General features: G+C 42.5%; 2 protein-coding genes across 2 annotated transcripts; both read left to right on the plus strand.

The window, feature by feature from the left end:
• Positions 1-2,112: 2,112 nt before the first annotated feature.
• Positions 2,113-9,632, plus strand: get4 (guided entry of tail-anchored proteins factor 4). Its single transcript, XM_022239865.2, has 8 exons — positions 2,113-2,236; positions 3,598-3,676; positions 4,164-4,245; positions 4,408-4,563; positions 4,870-5,008; positions 5,573-5,713; positions 6,117-6,268; positions 6,636-9,632. Exons 1-8 carry the CDS (start codon positions 2,127-2,129, stop codon positions 6,722-6,724), a joined length of 948 nt encoding a protein of 315 aa, XP_022095557.1. The 5' UTR covers positions 2,113-2,126; the 3' UTR covers positions 6,725-9,632.
• Positions 9,633-10,811: 1,179 nt separating this feature from the next.
• Positions 10,812-13,791, plus strand: LOC110981779 (monocarboxylate transporter 13-like). The gene is made up of 4 exons (XM_022239668.2): positions 10,812-11,072; positions 11,910-12,053; positions 12,406-13,227; positions 13,536-13,791. The coding sequence occupies exons 1-4, from the start codon at positions 10,883-10,885 to the stop codon at positions 13,661-13,663; spliced, it is 1,284 nt and encodes a 427-aa protein (XP_022095360.1). The 5' UTR covers positions 10,812-10,882; the 3' UTR covers positions 13,664-13,791.
• The last annotated feature ends 35 nt before the right edge of the window (positions 13,792-13,826 follow it).

Here is a 13,826-nt window from a genome sequence, read left to right on the forward strand (position 1 = left end):
ATGGGCCTATTGTATTTTTAAATGAATAATGCATGATTTACCTTAGGAGCAGGGTGATTGGCTCTCACTTAGTCACGGCGTCCGTTGGTCGGTCACGTGGTGCCAATCCTTTCACTGGCTGTCAGTTGGAAAATAATGCTTCGCAGTTCGATAAAAAGACACGATGACCGTCACGGTGACGACATTGCCGGAGCAAGCGTCGAAGTTGGCAGATAACCAGATACCAGTGACATTAATAGGTACTGGAAATTGGGGGTGGTGGGAGGTGCGGGGGTGGGGGGATGACTTCCCGGCCATGGAAATTTGAAGGGGAGGGGCTCACCATATAGAGCATATAGAGGGCGATGTTCAAGATAACCATGTACATCTACAATGTGTATCAAATTCATGTTGAATCTTACATCAGAGTATTATGGCTTTTTAAAACTGTCTCCCCTTTCTAGCGATATTGCAAACACTTTGGTCATCGGGAAATCCTGATTATTGTTCACAATCCGCTGTAATTTTTTTGCTCATCACAAAAAAGTGCAGGATTTTATTCAGTAGCCCATCCCCTGAATTTACGCCCATGCCAGATACCTTTTCCACGATGGAAGGCTCGGTGGATAAATCAATATTTTAAACAATGACTTCCTCAGGATTATTTTCCCATGACAAACTCGACCAGCATTTTGAATGAACTTCGAAAATTTTTGCATGCCCCCAAGGGCGTCGCCGGGGGGGGGTGAAAAAGAAAAATGAAAATATATAAGAAAAACAAAACGAAAGAATGAAAGCTGGGAAAAATCATCAATTTGCTTTTTTAAAAAAATCAAATCGATCCCCTCCCATTGTTAGTACGGGCGATTCATAATAGTGCGCCTCCTTGGGTCGACAGTACTGTGATTGGCCAACGCGTTGCAAACTCTTGGAGGGGCGATATTGTGAAACGCTCGTATTGTTTATCATTTCTTAGCTTTGCCCCCTGGAAACAGTGTTTTACAGCCCTTCCGGAAAAAAATCCTGGCAATGCCCCTCGGTTAGCCAATCACAATACGCAAAGTCTGGCGACCCAGTGCAGAAAGGGTCGACAGATTTCACCTGTGGCAAGAAAGGTGTACGTAGGTTTCTTCACTCTCCAGAGACCAACCATTACATGTGCATCCTGGTTAAACTTCGAATTCCTCAACGGTCCTTTTCAGGGCCATACTTCTTCAGAAGAAATCCCCTACATGGTGAATCTGTAAGCCTCTTTCAATTCAGCCACCATTTTTAAAGTAACTACATGCAGATGCAATGATAATCATAATTGTTTTGAATCATACACTTGAAACGTACGAAGCCTAACAGTGTGGTATATATATCACCCTAATTAGTGGGGATGGGATATGGACCCCCCCACACACACACCCACATTTCCGTGGCCGAGCAAAACTTAATGCGGCTTGTAAAGAATTTTTCAGAGTTTTGAACCACTAAGTATCATTCAAAAAGGGAAAGCAATAAAACAGAGCCATGAATAAGCCGTTCTGATGTAAGATTCAGCATGATTGTAATCTTTTTTTTTCTACATTTGCATCTTCTTTTGAACATCGCCCGATACATCAAGTGTGAAAGGATCCCCCCTTCAAATTTCCGTAGCTGAGCAAGTCGGCATCCCTCCCACAAATCCCCATTCCCCCACATTCCGACACAAATTAACGCCACTACTAATCGTTTCCAAATGTCGGCCTAAAGTGTTCCAAACTTCAACTTGATCATACTTGAGTTTCAAATTCAGGGAGTGGAAATTCCCTGTTGCAAATGGAATGTCATTAAAAAAATACCCTCAAGCCGATTAGGGAATTTAGGATGACTTTTTGAATTTCGTCTTCCTTATAACGTCGGCTGCAAACTTTAGTTCAAAGAATTTACTAGTCCTCAAAATAAGGCAATTTACCTGAGTTTTCTTGTACATAAGTATATAATCCGTTATTTTAATAAGAGGGTTTAGTTATATTTCTCCTGTTTCCAACAGTAAGTATATTTAAGTGACTCGCAAGCCTGCACAACGACGAAACGAATCCAACATTTGAAAATTACTGTTCTCGATGGTTCCCGGAAAATCTTGTCTAGCGCCCTCTACAAAGATTACTACCACAAACAAAATGGCGACTTCGGGGAGAGGAACTTCTCGCGTTTTACTAAAATTAAGGCAAAATGTGGAGGAAGGAAACTATTATGAAGCACACCAGATGTACAGGACTTTATACCATAGGTAATTATATTATGAAGCATGTTTTCACAGAATATAAACTAAGTCAGCCCTATAAAAAGGGAGTGTTTTAGACTTTTAGACAAGTCTGATTGTGATGGTTCACATCATGTTGTGTTATTCGTGATAGATGCAACATCACACTTCACCCACTACCGCTTCGCCCACACTACGATACGGCGTACGCCCACAACCAATTTACCACTTCTCCCTGTGCAAAATATTGTTTAGGTAATAGTAGGCCTTTTTAAGTATTATAGGCCCAATTAAGAAGGCAAATCAATTGTTCTAAAATACTGTTGGGTTTTGATAATGAAAGTCAGAAAGTGGTTCTTTATTAGGCCTAGGCCTACCACCCTGATCCTATCAACATCAAGGAAACAAAGTCCACTTTTACAAAATACGGCCTCCGAACTCACCGCCAAAATGGTCATTAAACTGTCTTATGCGCCCAGCTTAGGATCAAGTGAGAATCAGAGATTCCAAATGGTAGCAAGGTTTACACATACTCACATTTGGGAGGAAAAGAGAAATTTGCCCTGCAAATTGGAAACAGTTTTGTCGTCAAGCTTGATGCCGCTATCTTGTTCAAGTAGTGATTTGATCTTTAGGTCCTATGTTAATAATCTGGAGACAACGTCATGGCTCGCCAGCCTCTAGCGGACCATTCACAAAAAGCACACGTGCGCCAATGACTGATTCCTGAGCGCCGCATGCCCGGTAGCTGTGATCACATCGAAACTGTATACCATACATTGGAATTATTTGGCTTGCATCTCCATTATGACTGACCATGTGTTAATTTTTGTGTATATTGCATCGTAATAATTTTGAATGCATTGATATTGTCTTTCATTGTGCCATGCATGCATGTGAATGCGCACATACTGAAATACAAGACTTTAGGAAGCTGATGTACGTGCAAGAAGTTGAACAAAGTGTAACTGGGTCCCTTGTCCAACTTGTGCCCCTTTCCCATGTTTTGGTCCTCTCTGCTTGCCCTGGTGTCATCTCTCAGCCCCCTCAGCCTTGCCTCTGAACGTTCAGACTTGGTTGGGAATATCTATAGCTCTGGAGGGGTTTTTTTTTTGGGGGGGGGAATGACATGTGAGTTCAAGTTCTGCCTGTTTGACTTTGGGGGTTTCTTGTCTAAAATTCAAAAAGCTTTGTTAATTTTCACAGCATTTCATGCATCCGTGCAACTTGCAACATTCGTTGCATAGAATCTTAAAAACACACGCTTTGTATGGCCCTGCTCTTTTATGTACTCCACAGTGACTCCAGTATTTCACAATAAATTGGGTGTATTTTAGCCTCAGGTCTCTGAATTATTGAAGTATGGACATCAATGGATTCATTCACAGGTACATGGCACAGAAGAAACATGCCGAGGCAATAGAGCTAATATACTCTGGTGCGTCCTTGTTACTGAGCCACAACCAGGTAGGAGAGAAGTAATACACCTTGGGCAGTAGATAGCTGCTCACAGTAGGGTCTTTTATCTCCTGTTCAAGCCACTCTACAAGTCAGTGTGATTGTTAGTGACATCTTCATCTCTTTAAGCAACGGGAAGCAAATATTTATGCAAGTGAATTTACAAGAGAATATCCTATATATCTTTGTCTATCTTTGTATCGATTTTTTTGTCAACAATGCCTGCAACTACACTTCCTTTTCAGATTATTTTATGCTGGAAGCAACAGCGAAAGGAACTGGTGAGGTGGAAAATTCAGTGTAATCAGTTGAATGAGAGTATAGGGGAATTCCAGAAATTAGGGGTCCATTTTTTTCCATGGCCCTCTCATATCTGACATCTGATGCTCTGTAGTGTCAAGGGAAGAGTTGTACATGTACAAGCATGTCAAAGAACCATGAAATTGATATTTTTCCAGTCTTAACACAGTTCTTTCATTTTCAATTTTCTCTGCAGTATACAAGTGGTGCTGATCTGTGTTTACTGTTAGTTGAAGCCTTCAATATATCTGATACTCCAGTTGTTACTGAAAACATAGGTAACGATTTCTATTAAGCTCAATCGCAAACGAATGTTCTCTTACCAATAGTGGCCTTGAGTGAGCCAGCTTGTGTGAGTGTACCTAGCTGCTTGACTTGTCACTGTCCTGGCTCTGAGTAGTGGAAGTCAATTATGGCTGTGTTTCTGTTGTGTTGCCCAGACAAAGTGGCTGGTCTGGTCTGCACGATCCCTTCCGACGTGCCCGAGAGAGGGAAGTGCATCAGCTCAGCCCTGCAGTGGTCCAAGACCAGCAATAAAGCCATCAAGACTGGAGACCCAGAGCTGCACCAGCGATTAGCCGTGAAACTCTGGCAAGGTACAGTACGTCACGTTCCCAAGGTCCAAGTGGGACCTCCTGTAGAAATGGATAGTCAAAGTCAATCGCATTCCCAGGGTCTGTTTTCCAGCTCAGTCTAGACAGCAGGCTCCGTGTGGGTAACCAGTTTTCTGCAGTCTGATAGTGATGGGTTGATCTGAAGAAAATGAATTAGTAATTAGGTTACAGGAGTTTGGATTTTTTATCGTTATCTGAAATTTGGAAAAAAATTTTGCAGTTTACTCCTGATGATTAAAAATGCTGAAGATTTCCGCTACTGAAATTCCAAATGGTTGTTCCTAACAGAAAAGAACTACTTCGAGGCACGATATCATTTCTTGCACTCATGCGATGGTGAGGGATGCGCTTCTATGTTGGTGGAGTACCACGTGGCTAACGGCTACCCCAGTGAGGTGGACATGTTCGTTGCTCAGGCTGTCTTTCAGTGAGTTACTTGTACTTGACGTTTTAATAAATCAGAGCTGTGTAAGTTGTTCGGATGTTATATGGACACATGTGTGCTGTCAGTTGATTCGTTTGATTGAAGGGAATTAATTGTCATGAACTGAACTCACACAGTGGAATTTTAATCTCAGCGGTGTCACTTTACTGTAGAGTTCTAGTCTTGGATGCGGGAGGGAGCTGTTTACCAAGGGATAGCCTCCTTGGTTGCACACTCACCATGGATTATGCACAAATGATGTTGTAAATCTGTAGAACAGGAATTCTTACAGTGCCTAGCACATCCTATTGTTGTCCAGCGTCTCCGTCAGAGGTGGAAGGTATTTGTGCCCGAGGGAATAAGTCGTTCCTCCTTGAGAGAAATCGGGTGTTTTTTTTCAGGTTGTCACACCAATTAATGGTCTCATTTTGTATTTCAGGTAACTATCAATAATTGATGGCAGTTGTCACAGGTGCCAGAATTAAGGATTAGATAAGTTCCCACTCTGTGGATGAATCCAGTGTGGACACACAGCCTGAATAGCATGCCTGTTTATGTTATTTTCAGGTACTTGTGCCTCAAGAATAAGGCCTGTGCCACGCTGACGTTTCACATGTACACTGAGAAGCACCCAGCCATTTCCAGCGGTCCCCCGTTCATCCTGCCCCTGTTGAATTTCCTGTGGTTTATGCTGATGGCAATAGAAGGGTAGGCCTATATCACCTTTCTCTGTGAACAGTGCATTTTTTCACAGGTTTGTTTTGTGAGACAGAGAACACTTACCTCTGTAGCAGTAGTCTGGCTGCTTGTGAGTTTGCGCTGCTGCAGTTTGTCTCCACCCTGGTAGGAAGGGTCAGGACAGTAACATTATTTTCTTAGCTGTCAATGGAATGGCTCTCTGAAACGTTCTGGTGGAAACAGCAAAAACACCCTCAAAGTCAGTTCCGCTTTCTTGCTGAAGGTTGCACGATTTCTATTCTAAGCTGTGCGGAGAGGTTGGACCTGGGTAGAGGGGTGAGACATGCGCACAGCTAAACAGTTTGGCATGTCTGAATCCAGCAGATGGGTAACTGTTTAAGTCTATTTTATATTTCTTGTTCACCGTTTGCAGCGGTAAGCTGACTACTTTTACTGTGCTCTGTGAGCAGTACCAGCCGAGTCTCAAGAGGGATCCTATATACTTAGAATACTTGGACAGAATCGGCCAGCTGTTCTTTGGCTTGCCACCTCCCATTGGGCCCCCTATGGGCGGTGGAATACTGGGTGAGTCCTTTCTCTTATCTCCTCTCTCCCCGTCAGTCCCCACCCACCCCAACCTCAAGTAATTCCAGTTCTCTTCAAGCAGGTGGCAAATACATTTTGTCGATCATTTCCCATAATTCAGTGCGAAAAATGGCCTTTCTGTGGCAACCCCTCAGTGGCGCAATGTCTTATGAATGCCTGTGTTGGTCTTGGGGATTTGGGGATTTTCCTGCTCACTTTATCGCAGGAATTTCAAAATGCACCATCATGTCTTAAACCTTAACCTAAGGCTAAATCCTCTGATTTCAATGTGATTCTTACACACACCTTGGGTAGTCAGGTCAGTGAGAAAGTACGTTCCTGATTTGCGTCTTGGTTAATTATACAGACAACCTGCTTCGTGGCTTCCTTGGCGGTGAACCAGGAAATGACGACGAGACAGACTCATCAGGGCCAGCAGAGGAAGAGCTGGACTGACAGCAAGGAGATGGGATGGGGTCTCGTATTGAAATTGGTGTAGTGTCCATCTTGGTTATGTGAACGTTAATGGGTGGGTGTTGAAACGGCCATGTTTCTTAGCACTATTAACTTGACTGTGAAAAAGTCCTGTGCTATTGGAGGATCTCAAAGATGTAACAGAACTGTTCTTGTTCCTTTTAAAATTTCGCCATATTGCAGTGGTCTGGTCCATATTCTCGTAAGCCATTTCCTGGTGTACATGTGTGTTATATGCGCTTCAATTACCTCTAGAGGAGCACCAGGCATTGTGTGGTGTGTTCCCCGGAGTGGCTTATCATTAAGTTTTGCCAATAAAACCATTTTATGAAATGTTCCAAATTTGCGGATATTTCCTGAGTTTTAGAGCATTTCACTGCATCAACTATGCTTTCCATGTACTTGTGACTTGCCAACAGTCAGTGCCTGGTGTTTCACAAGTTTGGTTGTCTTTATTCTTTAAATCTTAGCTATCGCTACCTTATCTCAGCCATTGATGCATCATCCGTGACCAAGTTTCCAAGTGACACTTCAATAAAATACAAAGGGTGGGCCAGTGACTAATTGGACACAGGTGGATTTTCTGAGATGAAAGATACAGATGGGAATACAGAACCGTTCACATATTTTCAACGTTGGTTTGATCCCAGTTCAGTCCTAAAACTGTTCAACAATTCAAATACATGATGGGCCTCTTGCATCAAACATGTCAGCGGAAAAAATGTAGGTATACCTTTTTGGCTAACCTGTCTCAGAAATATGGGCACCATGTGGGAACAGTACGTCCTATTAGCACAAACTTGGTGTGAAAATGACTGAAAGATATTAATGACAAAAACGCCTGAAGGCTTGGCACGAGAAAAGAAGGCACTGCAGTGACATCAGAAAAAACAAATTGAGGGGGACTCTGCTCCCCTTCCCCCGGCTCTTTAAGGGTTAAAGCAATCATTTATTGTAATGGCCAAAACATTGTATGTAATGCTAAGAAACGTGAAATAAATCTAAGTTAGTGTAATTGTGCTGGACACTTGTTGATAGCTGCCCAGGCAGTCCCCAGCTGGATCTGATAGTGATGGCAACAAGTGGAAGTTACAGATTTTCACATGCACTTGTACAGGTTCAGCACACTTGTCCCTAGATTTGCAGTCCAGATGTTCACTCCAGGATCCGGTCACATTGAGCTGCTTATCCGTTCATGGAAAGCTTGTCAGCCTGCTAGTCCATCAATATGTTTGGGGTCGCAAAATATCTCCCTTTTAGATTTTGATTTATTGAACTTTTTGAAGGGGGGAGGGTTATCATTTGGTTTAATCAACAGTAGCTGAGAACCAAGTTGTCTGTCTTTAGGTCATTAAAAGGAGGTTATATTTCGCTGAAGCATCATTATAATTCATGTCCTCCACTTGTACCGGTTGATTAAGTAGTCTGCAACTTTGTTCAACTTTCTTGGAAACATTTTCTGTTGGAATTCTTCCCATTCAGAATTCAAGAGGTTTTGGCCTGTAGTTTTGCACATTTTTTTTTCAAGGGAGCTCTTATTTCGCAAAGAAGTTTTAAGTTGAACAGAAGTATGCAATAATCAATACAATTGATAAATCAAATAACCCAGTAGTACCAGCGCCCGTTTCCAGTCTTATGCAGGGAAACTGTGCCAATCTCAACCATATTTCATAGCATAGTTGTACCGTTTGCCTGTGGGTAATCTGTTGCCGAGACAAATAGCCAAAAGAACATTCAGAATAACGTTCTGCTTCTCAAAAGCTTAGCATGCACTTGTGTTTGCTCATTGTCTCCACAGTCTCCATGAAATGGATGGAAATCTTATCGACGGAAAACTGTGCAACTTGGGAGCTTTATGATACTCGTAACTCATTTCAAAGCCATCGCGTATTCATACAATGGTCAAATTAATATGAGAAAGAGTGGCACACATATATACTTCTTAATGTCAAGGTGTGTATTTCATGAAAACTTAACTCGTATCTCTACTATTTTCTTGTTGTTTGTCGGGGTGGGGTGGGTGGTCGGTTGGGTTTAATTTTAGATTTCTTTTCCGAACCGCTTGAAAAACAATTAAGAATTTAGACTTTTGATAGACTTCATGTTAAAAGGCTGAGTCGTCACTCTGTTTTCAAATTGTCACTAAAATAAATGTAGGAATGAAATTAGAAAAGGAGCTTTTATGAGGTTACATAGAATTTTATTCCCTCTCTTCTCGTACCCTCTGCTGCAATTGTTTCTGCTCTTCCAATAAATTTGCATAAAGAGGAAAATGCTTGATGTGGTCGATAAAGATTATCAATCTATTATTTCAAGGCACTGATTCAAATCTCTTTCCAAATGGAATTTATATTGGCTTCTTTGTGGCTCTGCTCCTTGCATTGGTCAGATTCTGATACTCGTCCAGTGACTTGAATTATTGTCAAAAGAGGAAAAACTTTCATAACGCCAAATATTGCAGTGAAAGTTACCCGATGCTTCTTGTTATATTTCCCTAAAAAAACTTGTTAAGGATGCCCATCGTCAATTTTGCGTAAAGGGCTGTTTTCTGTAAACATGCTTCGTGACCATCATGAGTTGGCAGGAGTCGCAAAGGAGGTAACAGTATTTCGCAGACTTTTTCAAATAACTTTTTGTCATGATAATCCGAGAATATCCCCAACTCTGTAAGACTATAGGAAACGCCGCATCAGAACTGAAAAGCTTGAACTGGAACACATTGAAACTGATTAACAGCAATGACGTGCGTACATACCGCAATGTGTATGTAGAATTTATCACTGTTGTCTGCATTATACTTCATGGCTTTTGGGATGACCAACACTCAACGAAAAGCTGTGTACATTTAGAATTCTGTGAAATTAAATAAACTCAACCGTTTGGGGTGAGATTTGCAGGCGTGTTCTTATTTTTGTTTGGTTCTTGTTTTCCTCCCCACTTGTCCTTCAAACCTTCTCACGCATACATGTGTTGGGCCTGTGGTCTTGTACCGCATCAACTTGTATGTTATACATAAGATAACTACTGTAAGAAAACCTTTGAATGAAGTTGAGTTAAAGCGTGCCCTTTTCCGCAAGAGTGCTGAAAAGCCGAGACTTAACTCTTGAAACTGTTCTTCCAACTGATAATAATGTACATGCTGCAGGGAATGATGCCGTAACGCCCTTCGATTTGGCGCTACAGTGCTGATCTGGAATGGTTGAGATAGGTGATGAATTTGAAAGTTACGCATGACATGAAATAAAACTACTGTATAGCCAATGACATATCAAGCGGAAGGGGGCTTTTGTGTACGGCTTTTGTGTAACGGTTCGAACACTTTTGGGGTGAGAATATTGGACCCTCCCTTTGAAAAAAGTTGCCCATCCAGACCCCAAACCTGGATGCGCCACTTGGTATAGCCACTTTGCTTTTAATGGCGTGTCAGGCACTAATCTGGGACATGCGCGTCGACAAGGGAGGGTGAGGGTTAATGGAGCACCTGGAAAAACTTTTATCAGGAAAAATTTGATAAAAAAAATCTCCAGTTACCACAGAAATGCTTTGGAAGTGACTCGCGCACCGCAAATATTGTGTTTCGCAATTAAATACTTTTCCACTTTTTTACTATCAGTGTTGGTAACACAATGCTCAAACACCAAGCACGTTTAGAGTGTTGATGGAATGTATTAGGCCTAGGCAACTGAACAATGACGGTTAGGATGGGGGGGGGGTCGCCACGTGTCGTCTTTGGCTCCCAAACACGTTTACTAAGCAATCTAAAGCCAGGCTGTGTATAATTTGTCACGCAGTTTGCTATCCGTTGATCGTTTTTTTTCCCTTGGAAGGAGCTTTGCTCCCTTCCTATACTGGCCATACTTTAATTATGTATACCTTGAGAGGCATCATACTATTTGTTTTATGCTAACACTATCCAAAGTATATGACAACTAATGGTACCAGGAACACTATCGAAAAGTAAAGTTAATGGTCCCCTTTATGTAGCTATCTGCTAATTGACAGTGTCAGTTTTAGGAAGCGGGCGGTTTTATAAGGGTTGTTAGGGCCGACAGTTCACAGGTTCGCGAGTGCAAGCCACTCGCGGTGTCCAGATGCGGAGATGGAAGAAGTCTAAGATATCGTGCCAGAAGAATACATACCATGGAAAGGGAGAAGACGTCGTGCCGTGCGTGGCTTGTTGTGCTCAGTCTCAACATCACCTTCACACTCTATGGAGGTTTAAATAAAGTCTTCGGTGTACTGATGCCTGAACTTCGAGAGCAGTTAGCAACGGACACCTGGCTGCTTGGATGGGTGATTACCATGATTGGGGCCTCGGTGCAGAGCGCGGGTAAGGTTATGCAGATGATAAAATAAGACGAACGAATTAGGCTTGCAAAGGAAATTTAAAAATTCAAGCAGTCAATTACTTAACTGTTCATTTTTAAGTTTAAAACAGGAAAACACAAAACAAATTTCATTTTAAATTGTCGTTTCAGTTCCTAAACGAAAGCGTGACAGTTTGTTTTGCTGCATTTCTCTTCGAAGCAATCTGGGGTGAGAGCAATAGTCTGTATGACTTTGGTCAGCCACAAACCAAGCCTAGGCCTATTTCTTGCTTTTCGTTTCACATTGAAAAAATGAAAAAGACCGTTTTTCACATTTTTGTTCTCAAAGGGAATGAAAAACAGCTTGTTTCAAAATCGAAAAAAAAACCGACTCTAGAAATTTAACATCGATGCACAAAAACTAACATCGTATGGAACCTGATCATAGTTACAACCTGATCATAGTTGTTCGGACCTTGATTTTATAAAAGATAAATAAGGTTTTACAATGCGACATACTCTTCAACGGCATGAAAACCATCTATGACAGCGAACACGTAAGCTTATAAATCATGTCATGATGCCGCATTCAAAGTGGGCCGTCATTATTACCTTTGCGGGCAAACGAATAATGGGAAAGGGGTGTAAGTAGGCCTACCACGGGCCATATAATTCAAAAGTGCGGGTTGGTCGACGTCATAAGGTAAAAATGTTAATGAGAGCTCACCTGACCTTTGAATTTTCCCTGGTAGATTTTGAAAAAACACAACAGAATTTTCAGAAGTGGAAGCCGACTATTCTTTGGGCAGGCTACTAACTGTTTTTAAGGTTAATTATCTGGTGTTCCCCCTTTTGCCCAGGCCTTCTGACTGGACCACTTACCAGCATATTCAGTGAGCGTGCCATCTTCACAGCTAGCGCTGTATCTTCCGTTGCTGGGCTCCTTGGAGCTTTCCTAGCACCTGGGCTCCTTTCCCTTACTCTGTGCGTAGTCTGCCTAACAGGTAAGTCCGAAGGCCCTACATGCGATGCATGGACTTAATTGTTACATGTAGTCAAGACGGACTGCGGGGCATTTGTGTAACATGTTGCATTGAGAAGTGCTAGACACGTGAATTTGGTTGAAAAGTGACATCTGTCCGGAGACCCAACATAGAATATGCTACATATTGTTCCCCTTGTAAACAAATTTGAGATGAACATGAGCTACGCATTCTGCATTTTGGCGACTGTTTTGGCAACCATCACTAAGTACCAAGGGTTCATGGTTACGAGGTTAAGTGGTTCTCTAGACAAACATCGTTCCATCCCTACAATATTGTTAAACTAGTATATGTATTTTTGTTTTCGTGATAGGAGCGGGCCTTGGCATCATTGTATGCCTTGCTAAAGCTTTGCTTGGGGCGTACTTCTCTTCGCGGTTGTCAATGGCCGCTGGTATATCAACTACAGGACTCCCACTGAGCTACATGATATTCCCACCACTCGCCCAGTTTCTCCTAGAAGTCTACGGATGGCGGGGGACGTTGCTGATCTTTTCTGCTCTTGTAGCTTTCCTTATTCCCTGCGGCCTTGTGATGAGGCCTAGGCCGCCCTCTGGTGACAAAAGCTACAAGCCCATTCCGGCAAACTCAAGCCAACAAACCTCAAGCTCAGAAGACGGACCTCAGCTCTGTGGTTGCGGCCGCTTGCTTGACGTTCTGTGCGAAAAAACCGACTTTGGCCTCTTCAGGAACGTGATGATGTGGAGCCATATTGTGACTTATTGCCTGTTTGGATTTGTCAACAATTCTTGGGTTATTTTCATGGTGCCGTACGCGCAGACCAAAGGTTTCGCGCCGTTCACGGCGACTTCCTTCAGCATCATCGCCGGGGTGAGCTCCATGATATCCAACCTCTTGCAGGGCGTGGTGGTAAGCAGACATATCTTGTGCACAAGGGTGTTGATTGCAATCGGTTCGGCCATCGGGAGTGCTTCACTAGTTGTCAGCCCGTTACTGCACACATACGCCCCACTGGCAGTGGCCATGTCGCTCTACGGCGTTAGTCATGGAATACTCTACCCGGGATTGGTGTGTTTTGTCATTGAAGAGCAAGGGAAAAGTAGGGCGGCCAATGCCTTCGGCTGGACGGGATTCCTGTCCGGACTCTTCAGGTTGTGTTTCGGATTTTCCACAGGTAGACGACCCTATCTGGCACTATTTAACTGTCTTTCAAAAAGATACGTTTAAATGCTGAAAAAGGCATAACAATTTGTGGTGTGACTGGGATTTTAGATTGGGCTGGTAAGACTGCAGCTGGTTTGAATTGGGTTGACTTGATTGGGATTTAATTCAGTTGGCTTCAGAGTTGGTTAAGTCATTAGCTTAAGTTGGAAGCCCCCCCCAATACAATGTAGGCCGGTAATAATTGATTTGGGTAAAATTCAACAGCTTTGGATTTGGTCTACTCGTTATCAACTTAGTTATATTTTTCTCTCTCAACAGGCCTGCTGTACGACTACACTGGAAGTTATGATCATACATTCATATTCCTGGGGACCTTACTGGGAATTATGGTCCCCTTCTTTTTCTTGGACAAAATAAGTGATTGCTGTAGTCGAAGGAAGGAATGATTAATGCACGTCGAGTGGATTTCTATGCGTTCAGTGAACTTGCCTATAGAGACTGCAACATCCAGCACGGGAAACACTTGACCAATTAAAATGTAACCATGAGAAAAATCGTTCAGTTACAAAGAAATAATTTCAAGGTCTTCATTCATTGTTTGCAATGTAA

Source organism: Acanthaster planci, linkage group LG07 (assembly GCF_054643075.1).
Source record: "Acanthaster planci isolate LZ-2023a linkage group LG07, COTS_SCS, whole genome shotgun sequence".
NCBI classification, from domain to species: domain Eukaryota; kingdom Metazoa; phylum Echinodermata; class Asteroidea; order Valvatida; family Acanthasteridae; genus Acanthaster; species Acanthaster planci.

Bases quoted from the DNA above. Each gene is read 5' to 3' on its own strand.
- get4 (XM_022239865.2), top strand. From the start codon at position 2,127: ATGGCGACTTCGGGGAGAGGAACTTCTCGCGTTTTACTAAAATTAAGG. The intron at 4,564-4,869 runs GTACAGTACGTC...TGTTCCTAACAG, and splicing joins AGCCGTGAAACTCTGGCAAG to AAAAGAACTACTTCGAGGCA. The intron at 6,269-6,635 runs GTGAGTCCTTTC...TTAATTATACAG, and splicing joins TATGGGCGGTGGAATACTGG to ACAACCTGCTTCGTGGCTTC.
- LOC110981779 (XM_022239668.2), top strand. From the start codon at position 10,883: ATGGAAAGGGAGAAGACGTCGTGCCGTGCGTGGCTTGTTGTGCTCAGT. The intron at 12,054-12,405 runs GTAAGTCCGAAG...TTTTCGTGATAG, and splicing joins GTGCGTAGTCTGCCTAACAG to GAGCGGGCCTTGGCATCATT. The intron at 13,228-13,535 runs GTAGACGACCCT...CTCTCTCAACAG, and splicing joins GTGTTTCGGATTTTCCACAG to GCCTGCTGTACGACTACACT.